We start from the raw sequence: 17,704 nt of genomic DNA, 5'->3' as shown, positions 1-17,704 counted from the left end.
ATAAAAAATTAAGGTAGCCAGCAAGAAACAGAATGTGACAGAGAAAATTATAAAAATTCATTAAAAGACATTTAAGACCTCAATAAATGAAGAGCTATGACACATTGATGTAATAGCCGATGTTGTAGAAATGTCATTTTTCTTCAAATTGATCAACAAGGTCAATGTAATCTTGATCAATATTATAACATATTTATGTGGAGCTCAATAAACATTCTAATGCTTACAGTGAAAGAGGAAGAATAACCAAGAAATGCAAAGAAGAAAAACAGGGACTTATTATAAAACACTGTTGAGACAGGCATAGTACTAGTGTAGCCAACAGAAACAGCCGTAGACACACTTCCGCGCGCACAGACACTGGACACGTGACACGGCTCTTACTGCAGATCGGGGATGGGGTGGACATTTTAGTAAAAGGTGCTTGGACAACTGCTTTCTATTTGGAAAGAGTATAAAGCTGGAGCCTTGCCTCCATCATTCACAAAATTCAATTGTAGGTGGGAGTATTTATCTTTAAAATAAAAATGGAACCAGCTGATACATGTCATTTTAACCTAGTCTTTCCTTTAACAATATAGGAACATTTTTCTAGGTCAGTAAATACCGAGAGATTTTAAATTCACATATAAGGTGTATTTAATCAGTCGCCTCATCAGTTTGTTTCATGTTTTTTGTTATTAGACAGGGAACACAGCTGTACAGGAGATGCTAATTTTCATAGAGTCCACACCCCAAAAGCCTCTTAGATTGTGAATATACTTTTTTTTTTTTTAATGAAAAATGAACATTTTGAGCTACTGCATGGTAGCTTCATTGTCTTTGAATATTGTACTGCATTTGCTTTTATTTTTATAAAGAGGTGTGGAGAAAAGCAAATGAATGTGCTGAGACGAGCGATAAGCAGCAGTGTCACCTCCTTTCATAATTGTCACAAAGATAAACAGCACTCGGCATTGTGAATGTGGCTAATCTTGAACTGCAATCACCTACTCACTGAATTCAACCCATTCATTGGTTTGCAATCATCAGAGAAAAGCACAAGGTTAAAGAACATAACAAATACTGGAAATACCTACTATCAGCTATTGGGTATAAAGAAAATGTATAATTAGAAATCTTATCTTTTTTAAATTCCTCTGGAACAGTATTTTTTTTAAACCTTAATATATTCACTTTCACCAGTGTTTTCAGAATCCATTATGTTAGAAAGTAAGGGACTGCCTACATTACGTATTCATCTGATTTCTTTAAGATAAATTCCCAGAAACATACCAAACAGGACCAAGAGTAGGCTCATATTCTAGAAGCTTCACACATAATGCGAAGACACCATTGAGAAAGGGTGCTCAGATTTATATTCCCATCAGAGAAACAGCGACCACAAGCACACTTTTTAATATATGACAGTGTGGTAGTTACTACTTTAATTTGTATTTCTTTGATGCTGAAAGCTTTTGTTTCCTAACCTATAAAATGCAGACAAAAGTTCTATCAACCTCATAATGTAGGTAGGATGAAAACAAGAGGTGAGATTCTGGAAAATCCTTAGGACAGGGCCCAGCATGCAGCCAATACTCAGCAAACATCTATCTTATTTTTCATGTTTATTTCCTTTGTGATTTCCTAGTCCTACCATTTTCCTGTTGTGTATTACTCCTTTGCTCATTTCTTACTGATTTACCCTAAGAGTTTCTTACAAAGGAAGGCTATTAACTTCTGGTCTGTCACCTAGTATGTCCCCCAATTTGTCATTAAAAATTTGCATAAGTACACAAAAATATCAACATGACTTTCGCCTCAGCTGCCAGGCTAAGAAAGGCCTGTCCCATCCAAGTTTATACTGCTAATCAGCTTTCACTCCAACGCTTTAATGGTTTCATGTATTTACATTTAACTCTTTAATCCAACTGGAATTAAACAGAAGGGAGCTATGCTATCCAAATGGTTTGCAATGGACATGCATTAATGAGAAATCACTCTGAATATTAATACTGGAATCAAGCCTCTCTCCACACGCATCTCACCACACGCATACATTCAGCTGCATGTGCCAATTTGCAGACTCAGATCCATTATGAACAGAGTACTTGTATGTGCATGAAAACTGAACGTAGCAATTAGTCCCGTTAAGGATAACCTTCCTATGGCATTCTCATTTACACGGTTTTTTCTCTGTCAGTAACTGTTTGGGCTTTCAGGCCACATGGTCTGTTGCAAGCTCCCCACCCTGCACTGCGGCCTGGACACGGCACAGGCAGTGGCTTTGCTCCCATGACGCTGTGTTTATGGATACTGACACTTGAATGTCAAGGATGACAAGCTATTTTACTTTTGATTTTCTTCCAATCATTTAAAAGGGGGAAATTACTTCTTGGCATGTGGGCCACATGGAAGCAGGGGGCGACCAGTGTACCACCAGCCCAGTTCTGCTGGGTTTTTGGGGTCGTCTAGAGCAGCAGCTACAGCAGAGCCTGCGGCACACACGGTGCCAACACCGCGGCCACCAGCCACCTGGCTACCGAGCCCTTGAGATGTGGCCCCTGTGACTGAAGAAATGAGTTTTTAACATCATTCTAATTAAACCGAAATGGCCAGGTGTAGCTAGTGGCTATGGTAGTGGACAGGGCACGTCAATAGCCCAGAGCCAAAAAAATTGTAAATATAGATACCAAAATGTAGAAGTAGATACATGTTTCTCCTGGGCAGGAAATGTTTGACATGTTAAACACAGTCACAAAAATAATGGATATTTACTCAAGTAAAGGTTCCACAATTTCTTCCTCCTGTGCCTGTTTCTAAAGCTCTTTTGCCCTTAGTTTTGAGGGCAGAGTGTGTGCGGCTATTCCACAGCACCCAGACCAGGCCCTGCTGCCCGCAGGCCACTGTCTCTTCTCATTGCTCTCATCCCTCAAGGGCACACTGCACCCCCCTTTCCTCTCTAACCCCACTGGGTGAAAACAAAATACTGAATTAGGAGAAAAGTGTGTAGACCACATCACTTTCCCCAGATACCCAACGCTTTTCCTATGAGAACGCTCGCTTACCGTAAGGTCAAGATGGCTGTTGCGTGTGGTGATGGACAGTTCGATGGTGGACAGTTGCATTTCCTTCCAGTCCTCCGGCCTCACCTTCTGGGAGAGGGCTGTGTGAATGAGATGCAGGTCAGTCTCGTCCAGCAACACCTCACTCTACCACGGTAGCCTCCAGCTGCTCAGCGCAGCCCCTAAGCTCGTCCGGAGACTTGGCCACCTTAGCTTTACTTCATACTCCTCAAGTAAACATAAAGAGCCAGGCTTGAAACAGAAGCTCACTGCCCGGGACAGCTACCAAGGCACCACAGTCACAGGAAGGTCCGTGACACAAAACAAGAGCCCTTTGTCACAAGCCATATAGGCTGCCTCCTCCCCTGGGACCCCGTGCTGGTCTGGCCATGCTCTGAGGGGCACAGGGACTGAATTCTGTGGTCCTTGAGGCTGCCCCTGCTCTATTAAGGCTCATGTGTGGGGCGGTCTCTGGTCTCCACTGCTCACCGTCTTGCGGCTGGGCCCAGTAGGACGCAAGCCTGCGCAGTATCCTCCTGTACAGGGAGGGCCTTGGGGAGGTCTCCGCCGTTCCACTGGGGGGTCTCTCCGTAGGTCCCGTGTACGAAATACAGGCCTGATGTGTCTGAGGCCACTCCTTTCAGTAAGACAAGAGAAAACTGGTCATGCACACATAATCCCAGACTCTGGAAGTTCCTCTCTGCCAAATTTAGTATTCCACCTATATATGCTAGAAAGCCACCAGGAACCTCTCCTCACTGGATGGAATTATGTCTAATTTGGAGCACAGACAACTCAACTCCGCCTTTCTTGCCTCTCTAGCAAACCATGACCTTAGGGATTACAGTGCCCAACGGTCTCCCTAACATAGGACAGAAAGGACACAAAGTGGACTCATTTCACGATCCAAGTATCTCTTGTTTGCAGCCGATGACACAAAAATGGAATTGATAAAACGGCATTAAATACCTGCTTCCCTCTGGACTCACAGGGGGGCAGAGGCCAAAATGGTTTGGCCCAGCTTTGCAGCCCTAAGCTCTTAGTCCTGCCTCAAAGTTCACATTCTCACTCTCTCCGTCTCCATCTACTTCCTGACACCCAAGTCCAGTGTCCTGTCGAGTCACATCAACTTCACAGGAATAATTCAATCAACGCCTTGCCTCAGCCCTTGGCATCACCTCCAAACCACCATGGCTGCCCGCTTCCGTGGCCACATCCTGGTCCTTACTGTTACCCAGAACTACTCAGCTGGCAAGTCTAAAACCTCGGCATGCTCCTCTCCAGCCACACCCTCCACTCTCCTACTCTTCTGGTTCTCTTGGGATGAGCCAGTCTGCTGGAGTTTCCATGGCGTGAGCTACAAGAGTGACAACGGTCACGCGAGCAACAGCTATCACACATGAGTAAGACGCCACCCTCTTGCTCCCTCACTCCTCCCCAAGCGCAGAAAGACCACTGGGGAGCCCCTGCCCCGCTCTGGCTCTCACCGCCCTCTCTCAGAAAGTGCCTGTCAGGGCCTTGCACATCCGCTGCGGCTGCCCCGAAGGAGCCGTGTCAGTGGGTAATTCAATCCGGAGTGCTAGAAAATCGGCCTGTGACTCCATATTTAAGCTGCGTCCCTCCCTCCCGCTGCCATTTACAAAGCTCATGTTCTGATCTCCATCTGTCTGGGTCCTATTTATTTTTATAACTTGGCTCAAACTCGGAAGAGGAAGAGAGGGGCAGTATGCTGGGAAATCCCAACCACACCAAGTTCTCATCACACTGGGAATTCCCGTCCCTGACCACCCAAGTGCCCAATCAACTCAAAAACTTTAAATCTCTCTTCATTATTCTTAGCCTTCCTGTGTCTTCACCCTTCCATCATTGTCCCCTGGAGCACCCCAAATCCAGGTCAACCTTGTCACTGGGTTTCTGTACTTCTTACTCCCGTGGAGTATTGATACAGGAGAAAAGATCCCCCAAAGGAGCGTGTCAGTGTCCCAGCCAATTCTTGGTATCGGTGCTACTTGAGACCCCTTAAACCTCCCTCCTTTCATCTCTCTTCAACCCCCCGGGCCCTCATCGCCTCACTTCTAACTGGCCACCTTGCTTCCGACACCTCACCGAGTATCAGGACAGACTGAAGAACCTCCTGAAGTCTCACACTGGTTTTCATCTGCACCTCTCCTTTACTGCTCTCCCGACTCAAGGAAACAGGTGTCCCTTCCCCCGCTCCAAGCTCCCCCGTGCCCTCTGCCCATGCTGTCTCCTTTCGCCTCTCCCATCCTTTTTAATCCTTCTGCTTCGCATAAAGACATGACTGTCCCTCCAACGAGAAAAACAAGACACTCCGCAGACGCGCCTCCCTCACTACCTTCCCCCCCCAGTTCCATCTCCTTCCTTCAAGGTGACGCTTCCGTGACAGCGTGGTTTCCCCTCGCTGTCGCCATCGCGCTCCCATTTATTCTTTGGCTTTCTTCAATGCAGCTTCGGTCCCTCCCCCAGGAGGCTGGCAAACCTTCAGAGGTTGCCAAATTCAATGGATGCTGCTTTCTGTCTTCGCGCTCTGATACTGCTTGAAATCTTTCCTTTTCGGAATTTGCTTCCATTTTTTGCTCAGAGTCTCCTAGATTTTCTCAGCTGTTCTCAGTGTCTTCTCTGACTCGAACTGTTTACGTTCCTTAGGGCTAGCCCTGGCTACCTGTTCTCACTGGTAACTTCATCAAACCCATAGTTTTAATGCCATGCGGACGCTTAAGACATTTAACTATCTCTCTGCTCAATTCCAGACCTAAGTCGCAGTTGTAGCTCCACCTGTCTGTCCCAAAGGTGTATTAAACTCAGTATGTGCCCAACTGAAATTTTTATCTGTAGTCACAAATTTGATTTTACTCTAATATTATCAACATTAATAAAAGACTGTAGTTACCCAACTCTAATCCTTCAAACCAGCAATCTGGGAATCCTATACTCTCCTTCCAACTTCTGAGGGTTCTACCTCAACATCTCTTTAATCCATCCCTGTCAATACTCACTGTTATTGAGTGTACACCTCATCACTTCTCACCAGGTTACTCTAACAACCTTCTATCTGATGTCTTTGCCCGACAATTTCCCTAAAATGCCAATCTGTTCATATCATTGCCCTGACGAAGTGCTTTCATGAAGAAAGTCAGATCTGCCATATAATCTGTCCTCTCTAACCTCAAGCCTCCTGCCAGTCTTCAGTATTGGCCACAGTTACTGCCCATGTCCCCCCTCTGTGACTTCACACATCCTGCCCCCCCCCCCTCCGCCCGCCACTGGAATTCCCTCCATCCAGTCCTGCCTATTTCAAAATTGACAGTCAGCCAGAAACGCCTGCCCCAGGCTGGACTCTCCAGTCTTCTTATAGCTCTTGCAGATTCACTGGTATCTCCCCACCGCCCCCAACCCCCGTGCATGAGCACTCCTTGAGGGCAGGACATCTGTCTCATTTGACTTTGATTCCAGGCATACAGCCAGCTGCCACACTAGGGATATTCAGTAATTGCTGAAGAAACACTGGGGACAGCTTATTTTCTTCAGATTCCACAAATTAAAGTAAGCATTTCTTCCTAAATGCACTCACTCATTACTCTGCCAATGAAATCATTCCTTGGAACAATAGCAATAACGTATTTTACTAATAAAGTTTGTATCAGTTTAGAAAGGACTTTGCCCTTCCCAAGTTGATTTTAATAATCACGTCTACTGACTACCTCTAGCACATCAGTGGTTTATTTTTTAGATTTAATTCTTTAATCCAACTGGAGTTTTATTTAGAGGAAGAAGGGAACTATGTTTTCCAAAGGACATATGTCGATTTTATAATTAGAAAAACACCCGATAATTTAAATAGTAACTTTTTTCACTACATTCAAATTTCATCTGCCAACTTTCAAACTGGCCAAACTGTGCTTTTACAGAAAAGATGACGATGGCATCTAGTCCACACAGAAGGATGACTTTTCTATTAGTATTGTCACTAATATACATCGTTCAGCTTTTCTCAGTGCCACCACGTCTCAGGGTATGGTCTACGGCAGCACCCTCTGATGGGACTTCCTCTGAGGATGGAAACATTCTCTGTCTGTGCCAAGGAGGAGACTAACTGCTACCCATATTTGGCTAGCACAGTTTGAAACCTGCTACAGGATACCTGTGCCTGTATGATTTGGTATATTCAGATGCAAATCTTCATTTCCAGATGCTAATGTAGACACATTTACAAATAATTGATGATATGGAGGTCATTCTGTTCAAGGTGTGTCTGAAAAGAGGCAGTGAATGAAAGTGGAATATTAAAGAGAAAATGGGTTTGGAATGGAGAATGAGTTGGCAGATGAAGGTGTCTGTTTATCAAAACAGCATGCATGATTTCTACATTTATATAAATAAATTTGCCCCATTTTAGTACTGAAGCTAATCACATACACCTGTAGCAAGGAATTACAAAAATAAAAATCCAAATACACATATCAGCAAGTAAAAGCAAAATAAGATTGAGCAAATTTCTACATTGTACATTGTATTTACCTTAAGAGTGCTGAAAAAGTGAGCTGCTTTGGTTTTTAGAGGCCCAAGATACCAGTATCTGAGAAAGATCAAGATAAAAATCTAATTAGAATATTAAAAGAACTATTGACTTGATAGAGACCATTCAGGACAGACACAGGTTAGAATTACACTTCTACTATGAGGTTTCTGTAAGCTTTTAATCTGCATTTCAATGCCATGTCAAACAGTCCATAATTAGCTATACCTGGGATAGATCCTTGCAATTTACAAGAGATATATAATCACTCTCCTTGAATCTCTAAATTCACAAGTGCCACTATAATATATACTCCCAACCAGAGAATATAGTTGAGTATACATTCAGAAGCGCAATGAGTAGGAAACGACAAAGCCACAATGAGATGCAGATGCTGGGTGATTCGATGTGATACGCAAAAGCTGAATGCCTGAACCCTGCACATCAAGTTCTTGCCACACACAAACATACAATTACAATTTGTGAATGAGCATAATTTCACATTACTCATGTTATGCAGCTTTAAAATGGAAAATGTTAAATCTGGGAGTGAAGAGAGTCTACTTCATATGGCTAAATACATAAAAGCTACTAATAAGAGATGTCTAGTTGGAATGAGAAAAGTGGCATAGATTCTCCTCTTAAAGCTTACCTGTCACCCACCATCCCATCTTTTTTTTTCCCCCACCATCCCATCTTTTTTTTTTCCCCCACCATCCCATCTTAACTGCGCCTTATGTGAAACTAATCAGTATGCACTTACTTAGAACTTACTATGCACAGGGAGGGAACAGAAGAAATAGGGAGTATAAAGTTCCTACCTTCAAGGGCTGATAATTTGAGGAAATAAGGTCCAGTAAGGTCACAGAGAACAACAAATGACTCTCTACTGATGACAGAGTAAAAATGGAACACTCTTTACTGGTTGGGGGAGGCAAGAAGGGACCGGAAGTCACCGAAGCCTAAAATCCTGGAGCAGCCACTCCCTGGAGCAGTAGGGAGCGGGCACAAGAACAAAGGAAGGACAGAGCTTGAATGAGGGTTGGGGTCAGATCCATGGAGGAGGGAAGGAAACCATTCTAGGCAAGAGGAGCAGCACATGTATGGAAACACAGTTAAGGGCCAGAGCAAAGGCCTAGAGGTCAAGATACAACCGTAGGCACGTGATGGTTACGTCAGGCCTTGAATGCCGGAACAAGGAGTTCAGCTTTATCTCAACAAGGATTGCAGAACTGTGATGTTCCTTCCCAATGAGGGCCTGGATCAATTAATTATTAATTATTAATTAACAGTTTGCTTCTTTTCCTGGTTTGCTATATAGACAAACATGCCAATTATTTCTAAATTAGTCATAGTTCCCCCTTCATCTCTCCAATAGCAAATCATCAATAGTAACACACAGAGCAACTCAGAGAGTAGTGTTAGTGGAAATATTAGATAACGACAACCAAAAATTTCAAATTCATTGTTCAAAAGTCAATCAAACTATGGGCAAGTGTGTGAGATAGTCCTGAGCCTGTATTTATGCTTAATTGTTGGTTAACACATTTGGACAAGCAGCTTGTTCTCACCAGCCTCTCAGGGAAAACAAAGCAAGTCCTCTCGGTGAACTACTAGAATCTGAGCTTACAGACGGAACGCAAGGGGACTTGTGGAATCAAGATAATCATAACTGTAGTGATACTTACAAATAAAAGATGTGAAATAGTAAAGAACTCTGTGTAATATAACAGTCAAAGTTCTCTCTTGACAGGGTACTGTCAGGTACCTCATTAACAGGAATAACAGAGATGAACAAGTGAGAGACATTTCTGTAAAGATGTGTGGCAGGAAGTCTGAAGTGAAAGAGGGGTTTCTTGATAAAAGCTGTGTGTGAAACCAATTGCATCACTTAAACTATACTAAAATTATAAGCCCTAAGTCTTAAGGAAGGTGAAGGAAAAGCAACACCCACAGACACAAAGTGAATTTTACTTGGTGTTTCCTTCAGAGGAAGCCCCTGCCTACGCCCCTTCTCCACATCAAACAGAGCTTGGCATCCCCTCCCCCACCCCAAGTCAATACTTTGATTTTACACAGTGAACGCTTCAAAAATAAGTTCGTTTCCATGAGAAGTTAGTGGGGTCCTTCAGTTAACCTCCTCAACAGCTGGTTTCTCCCATCTTGCAACAGGGCCAGATCTGCCCTCCTTTCTTCTCTGAGCTGAGGTCTCTCAAGCAGCTCTAAGGGGGTGGGGTATCTTCTTACCAGCCTTGTGAACACTCCATAAGACCGAGACCCTGCCTCTTGCTGAGTACCCACTAAGCAGGCTGCAGGGTGACTCCAATTTGAGACCCCTTCCAGTCTAGCTGGAACCTAACCCCTGCTCAAACACCGTGACTACACACAAGATGGACTCCTCCATAACTACCACCAAGCCAGTATGGAGGTGACCAGAGGTTCCCTCAACCTTCGTGCATGTAAGACAGAAACTTCTCCCTCCATTATTCATACATCCTTCAACCTCTAGGCCCACGGTGTGCCTTATGAGAAGATCTCTGTAGACAAACCTCAAAGACAGGGACAGATACGATTTAAAAAAGAAATCATCACACATCAACAGAGTAATCCTTTACTTGCTAACTGTGACGCCAGCATCTCTGAAGGATCCCCACCGAAGACCCGTCATTGCAAACACAGGTTGTTCCTTTTCACCCTGGAAATTAAATGCATTCAATTTAAATTAATGATTATAATAACTTTGAATTCTCTAGATAAGTTCCCCGCAACTGTTCATTTCCTACTTTTACATAGTTAATTTCTTAAATTTTTAAACAAGTACTGAGTGAAAGTGCTTGAATATGCTGCATTGTGAGATGGAAGTAATGTTCCTATGTCAAGTCTCACGAATCTGCTGGTAAGGGACTTATTATTGTACTTCAGACTCTAAATCAGGAGTATTGAACTGCTGGTTCTCATCTGACAAATAGTTGCATCAGCCAGGATGTTCTCCCCTGTTCAAGGCAAAGGTCATTTAGCCTGCATTCTCTGTAGAGGGCCAAGAGTTCTCAGCAAGATCAGGAGCCTGGCACTCAAGAATGTTTCACCTGAATATCTTAAAATACAGTCAGGCATTTATCCTAATAAGTCAGAATAAAATGATTCACATTTAGTCCAGTGCTTTCTGGCCACATACTGCGTCTGAAAATCAGTGAGTTTTTAATGAATTAAACGATCTACAAACAACACAAAAGTTTGTTCTCCATGATGGACCATTCTCCAAGTACAAATATATGCGCCAGGATTCTGAAAAGGGCTTTCTCTGTAGCTCAGAATTGCAGCTTCAGCCCAAGAGCACCCCCACTTTCTCAAGAAAGCTGCCATATGCCAAATACTACTCCATGGAACCTGGGTGTGGATCCAGCTGGATCCCCACCATGCATCACTGTATCTAGTATGAGCAGATCAGGAGCTGGAGAGAAGCCCCAAGTTGTTGACCTAGAATGCGCATGCTAAGGCTTCTCCTCAGGAAAGGGGGCTTCCCCGCAATTTCAATTCTATCCCTCCCCTCCTCCCTTTCCCAGTAGATCCAGAGCAAGTGAGGGGTTTCGAGGAGAATCACACACTGGAGAGGGGCAGCTGACAAGTACAGACACGGCCGCTCCCTCCTTGGCTGCGTGTCTGCTCAAGCACTAGCTGAGCTTCTCTGGACCTGCTGCACACGGAAAAGGGAACTTCGAGAATGTAGAGCGGGAGCCAACAGCGAGGCCCCTCACACTGGCACTGTGGATGTGCCAGACGCAGACAGTCCCAACCTACTGCCGCGGGATCGAGCATAATGCAGCAGTCAACATAAGGCAGCAGGATCAAGAAGAGAGACTTGTCAGGTGTTATGTCATCAGTCCAGAGCCAGCAGGACTGTGTGAAGGGGGGAGGGGTCCAAAGGAGAGGGATGATCCGGAAACATGGATTTAAATGTTAAGAACGTAGACTGGAGAAGGCTGGGGAGAGAGGTGGCGGCAAAGAGAAGGAGAGAACCAGGGGCATTCTGGCCCAAGGGAGAAGAGCAACACCAAGTTGGCTGTATCTACAGAAGCATCTTCCCCAGAGTTCCATAAAATCTTAATAGGCTTCATGTCTGATAACGATAGAAGATTCCATGGTGAATTAAGTTGGGAGACACCAAAATTATTTGATTTGAAGGATGTTTACCGCAATCCTTTTTTTTAAATATTTATTTATTCAAGCATTGGTACAGTCAGAAGCGCGGGAGGGTAAGAGAATGCACCAGAGCCAGAGCAGGGAGCAGAACAGGCAGACTGACGAAGTACACTGCTGAGGGGAACAGCGAGCGGCAGGAGAGGTCTGTGCACCATGTGGGACCCTCACCCAGCGGCCGGGGAAAAACTGGCACTGCAGAGGCTGTGGGCAGCTTCGCAACCCAGCGCTTAACCACTGTGCCACCGGGGAGGCCCTACCGCAATCCTTCTTAAGAGTCTAACATGATAATATACATTATAATTTTTATAGATTTTATATGCACATTATAAATTTCCCAAAGCAGAAATATACAGCTTCCTGAGTGGCTAACTCCCTTCTCTAGGAGACATCTTGCACGACTATATTCCCTGGGAAATGCTGCTAAAGCACGCTGTGCAAGCAAGAAGTGCCGAGATAAGCACACGGACCTCCTGACTACTGCTCTGAGACTGTTCCCTTTCTTCATGGGGGGGGGGGGGGGCTTATTTGAGGAACATTCCGTCATGATTAACCGAAAAGTTCTGTAACCTCAAGGCTCTACTCGTTAGGGTGCCATAGCTTAACAAGGGCCAGGAATGGTTTTGGATGACAGGAAATGAGCAGCCGTGGCATAATGTATGTGAACAAATCTAGAGAAGCCAACTAACAGCCAGATGGGCACAGAGCCCTCAGGATTCAGAAAAGATGATGGAGGGACTGGTCCCTGGCCGGGCACAGCAACCCTGGGGACCGCAGCAAGGGCAGAAGGCCAGAGCAGCAGCCCTCAGATCAAGGACCACTGTGTCTGGGCAGGCAGACTGTGAGATGGGCCTGATGGGTCAGTCAACAAAAACAAAAACAGAAGGGCAGGTGCACAGCCAGCGCGTAACAGCCAAAGCAGTCTGCTACCCAATTACAGACTGCCCTGGCAAGAGGAAAGGGCAACTGTCTGCAGAGGAAAATAACTGCGAGAGCTGGCTGAACACAAGCTTAAGGAACAGCAAAAAAGAAAAACAATTCCCGTCAACTCGATAGCTTCCTAATCTAAGAATTTTAGGAATTTTAGATGAAGCAATATAAGCAAACTTTATCTAAGAGGATGATCTAAGAGGATGATCAAGCTGTCAATGGCAAGAAGCCGAGTAATTAGCCAGGAATGACAGATAGAGCAGAGGGAGACACCCCAACTCCACCACCTCTCCTGTTTTTGTCACATCTTGTTCTGGGTTGTCAGAGTCTAAAAGTGTCCAAGCAGAAGAGCAAAAAGAAAGAACCAGAAATAACTCTTTTCGGCAGTAATTTTAAAGTCAAGTTCTAGGCATTCCAGTTATCTATATGGGAAAGAATGTCCTTTAAAAAAAAAAATCATGGGATAGAGCCAAGAGTGAGACCAGTGAAATGGAAAAAGCAATGGATACAAGGAGGGAAATCTTCATATCCAGCATAACTAGCCATGTGATGAGATGACTTGACTTTTCCCCTGTCAAATGAAGATACTAGTACACATCTTGCCTCACTGAGCTGGAAGTCTGAGATGGGAAAGCACATTTAAGAGTGAAAAAGCTAAATATAAAGCATTGTTATAGTTTCCAAGGATGACTTCCTTTCTCTTTGGAGAATCTTTTGTTACACATTCAATTGGATTTGGGTTTGTTTTTCTGAAGAGGAGAAATCTGGTATTAGGTTTCATCTATAGTACTTTCCCCTCCATTCTGTAAGCAATTTCTAGAAATAAGGAAAAAAGAGAAAACAAATTCAACTTAGCTGGGAGCCTCAGAAATTACAGCAGAGGTGGCTGTACTATGTTTTCTAGGAATTGATTTTAAAAGTTTTTTGCTCCCTCGGCTGTCATCAATATACAGAGCCTCTGGTAAATTTGATACCGGCTTCATCAGTGCACAAGATCAGAGTATTTGAAAGAAAAAGACAAAGGAGAAAAGAGATGTTTCAATACAAGCAGAGTCAAGAATTTCCAGCTAAATTCTAATTTCTCTGGAATGTATTACTTCTAACACATACATAAGAAGCACTAAATCACTCATTTCTTAGGAACTATATTCTAATTTACATCATTTGCTAATAGCAATACTTAAAAATAATATCCTATAGATGATTCTCTGGAGTGCTTTCACTTGGCTAGAATTTTTTTCAGCATAGCCCTTTCATTTTGTGAGAATGATTTAGCTTTATTATATGCTGAAGAATCAACTGCAATTTAAATCACTTTTATCATGACTAATGAGGTCGGTCCAGATCGCTGCATGAAGAAGGAACAGGTGCAGCTTGTGGCTCCACCAAATATGAATACGCCCACAGCAAAGGCCATGCAACTAACAGTACAGGTAGGGGCTGAAGGTTGGAAACAGGACACGATGTGGAACGTCCTTTCAAGGTATCAGGAAATCGAATGCATGCAAAATCTTGGGAGTACACCATGAATGTAGCTGGTACATTTTAAGGTCAAACTTGAGCATATCATCACTTAGCTTTGTGGTTCAGTCTTAGGGATCCACCCTCTAAGGGGCAGAGGGAGGGCTTTAGATGATGAAGGAATAACTGCTTAGCGATTATCGAAGTGAGAATATTTTTTTCCCTAGGAATTAAATTCTTTTTTGAGAAAGGATTCTCATCAAGAATCCAGAATAGCTATTGGGTCTTCTCGCCTGCCAAATTTTTATTTTGGAAAAAAGTCAAGCCAAAACATTTTTAAATGTCTAAGGAGCATTATTGATGGTTATTACCTAGATTCACCACTCCGTAAATTTTTTTCAAACTCTGAAGAAAAGACTTTACCTTGATCCGCAAGACATCAAGTGGAACTGTCTCTCCTTTCACAATGGCAAGTGTGGCGTCTGTAATGTGTCTGAAAGATAAGAAGGAAACAGTCACGTGTGAAAAATAAGCAGCACCTCCCCTCACCACACCCATGCACATTGACACACACACACACACACACACACACACTCCCCCCACCCACCCACATTCTCTCTCACACACACACACCCCATTCCTGCCCAGAGCACTAACAGTTGGATGAGGAAAGACATATTCCTTCCAAATACTGCAAGAGAGCAGGCCAGAGTGTAAAAGGGTTACTGATACAAACACAATGGAAGATTCTAAAAGCAGTTCAAAGGGAAGGCTTTGTCAGAGTTTATACAAGCACAGTCCTTTATCCACTCAATGTTTAGTGACTCTCTACAGGGACCTGACTCTTATGACTGGATTGATGACACTTTAGTAATAGGACAACATTCATTCGCTATAAGAAATTCAAGTACTTCAAAAAACAAAATTTCTTTTTTACTCCAACAACCTGAAGAGTAACTAAAAGACAGGATTTGCTGGTGTTGTCTTAGCAAAACGTAATTCAGGACCCAAGACATAATTCTTATTCCTCAGGATTACTTAGAGGCTGTAGACTGTTCCTGTCTACAGCAGCAGAGCATGTCCTGCCGACACCCATTCAGAGTGTGCGAACCTGCCAGGCCAAGCAGCTCTGGTGTCCACACTAATGCGACCCAGTGTCAGGTGACACAAATACACAGCAGTCAACCAAAGAAATACTGAATCAACATGTGGCTAGAAAATAAGATAACTGCTCTCCGAGAAGAACGAACAAGACTGATACTCAAAGTACCAAAGTGAGTGAATTTAATGGCAGGGTACAAGAGTCTGTAGGTGATTAGAGGGAAGCATGAGAAAGAGAAACCTCAGAAGGTCCATATCAGTGTGACCCAAAGTGAGGAGAGACTAACAGCGCCTCCCAGTGCTCACTGACACAGGCAGAATTACCCAAGTTGGAAAGAATTAGTTTGCTAATTTAACTTCTTTTTTAAAATCATATTTTTGAGACATAACTTACACACACTAAATGTCATCCTTGTAGGCATATATTCTATGAATGTTGGCAGATGCCTTAGTTAGTTGTGACCACATGACCTAACCTTAACTATGACCATTTATAACACCCAAAAAGTTCCTCCATGGCCTTTCCTGCACAATTCACCACTCCCAACTGTACTTTAATTTCAACTGTACTTTAACTTCAACTCAAGCCAGCGTAGTTTCTCCCCCAATATGGCCTTACTAATCTAATCCACTATGTACATTTCTGCTTAATAATGTGAACTGGGGAAAAACTCACCTTTCCATTAAGAAGTGACTAGATTACCTATAAAATGTGTTTTTTTTTTTTTTTTTTTTTTTTTTTTTTGTGGGACCCTCGCCAGCGGCCCGGGGAACGAATCGGCGCTGCAGAGGCTGCGGGCAGCCTCACAGCCCAGTGCTCAACCGCTGTGCCACCAGGGGTGGCCCAAATGTTCTTTGTTTTTTTTAAACATAATTTTCTAGGTGAAATAACAACAGTATAAAGGGTCACCTCTTTTGTTTATGTGTATTGCAATTAGAATCTAGAATCAGTACTGTCTAGTCTACTTGTTATTTACCATTTCCCATCCTAAATGAATTTCAGGAAACATACAGTCTTCAACATATCAAGTGGTTCACTAGGCATAATTACACATTTACCTAACTAGTCCTCCTTTTAGTTTTCTAACAATCTTCAAGTTAAGTCCTATTACTGCACATTCGGTAAGCACGGGTATGGAAACAGACTCAGATTAAATTCCTAGAGAACTGAGCCAGCACGTGGCCACACAAAATCTGGCTTCAGGTCTTACTGCAAAGGTGAGTTCTCTTCAGCTGGTGAGGCTGATGTGGATGTACCAAATGGATATCCACAGATCCCAAAGGGCAACTCACACCTGACATGTGGCTCTATGGGCCTCCCACCAGTGTGATCAGACTTATTAAAAGGACACCCTAGCTCAGCAATCAGGGCCATTGACTCTGGAGTTTCTAACAAAGTTAGGCACAATCTAAGAGCCTTTAAAATCCCAACACATTAACTCAAATGCTTAGATTACAACATTCTGGGAACCCTGGTTAGCAAGTTGAAGCATAAGAATGCCTGTTTTACTTTCTTATAGGTCTGTATCAACATGTCTTTTATCTCATTTTTCTCCCTCCAATACAGAAGTGGTGGAGTCCTGATTGGGGAAGCAGGTAGCAGTTTTTAAGATGAGATTCAAGTGAGGGCACCATCACAGGTTTAATTCTGAAGGAAGCTACTAGAAACCAAAGGCACCAACCACACTTGCGAGCAGGACCTAGCACACAGAAGAGGTTTAGGAAGTGACCTTTAAAAAAAGATGCAACTGAAAAGTCATTTCATATATATATATTTTTTAATTGCTTGGCAGAAGACAGTTAAAAAGCAACCTAAATTTATCTTTCTTCAAAAAGCTCTAAATAAAGCAGCACTATAGCATGGACCAGCTATTTTTTAGGCTTATTTCCCTACAATATTACAAATTCAAGATTCTTTTCTTCTGTAGTAATTATGGTACAACAAATCTTGACAGTGCAAAAAGCAAAGTTTTGTTCTTTTAAATAGTCTTAGGCATCTGCCATGTAAGGTCTACAAACTTCTGAAGCCAGAGCAGACTTAATTACCTAAGAGCCCGGGGGCATGTTTGTAAATTAAGTTTTATAAATCTTTAAATTATAAATAGAAGCAGCAACAACATGAGTTTAACTACAGGAGGAAATCAGCTCCGAAAGGACTGAAGACTACCTGAGACCTTGAGCATTGCCACACTGCATGTAAATTGGCTTTGGATAGGCAGGGGACTTGGAGAATCCTCTCTCCCTGGATCACCAACATATTCAGAAGTGTTAACAAAGTAGTTCAAATAATCTACACTGACATGAGAGAAAAGTCCATAACCAAGTAACCATGTCTTGACCAGACAGGTTTTATCTCAAACAAAAAAGTTTGAGTAAGTAATTGTTTGTCAAATCTATTGCTTTCAGAAAATTCTAAACTAGGATTAAAATATAT

At 43.1% G+C, this 17,704-nt stretch overlaps 1 protein-coding gene across 4 annotated transcripts in view; it reads right to left on the bottom strand.

Moving 5' to 3' along the window:
- Nucleotides 1–17,704, bottom strand: part of AGK (acylglycerol kinase) — a 71,259-nt gene that overhangs the window by 5,386 nt on the left and 48,169 nt on the right. For all 4 annotated transcript variants that reach the window (XM_037514605.2, XM_037514596.2, XM_054692733.1 and 1 more), the window contains exons 9-13: nt 14,593–14,662; nt 10,197–10,276; nt 7,584–7,641; nt 3,534–3,681; nt 3,048–3,145 (exon numbers count right to left, since the gene is read on the bottom strand). In XM_037514605.2, coding sequence (XP_037370502.1) covers nt 3,048–3,145; nt 3,534–3,681; nt 7,584–7,641; nt 10,197–10,276; nt 14,593–14,662 — 454 coding nt within the window. The remainder of the gene's footprint in view (nt 1–3,047; nt 3,146–3,533; nt 3,682–7,583; nt 7,642–10,196; nt 10,277–14,592; nt 14,663–17,704) is intronic.

Source organism: Talpa occidentalis, unplaced genomic scaffold, assembly GCF_014898055.3.
Source record: "Talpa occidentalis isolate TD23 unplaced genomic scaffold, MPIMG_talOcc4v2.1, whole genome shotgun sequence".
Classification (NCBI taxonomy): Eukaryota; Metazoa; Chordata; class Mammalia; order Eulipotyphla; family Talpidae; genus Talpa; species Talpa occidentalis.
Note: the sequence above shows the minus strand (reverse complement) of the source record. Positions and strands in the feature narration are given on the sequence as shown.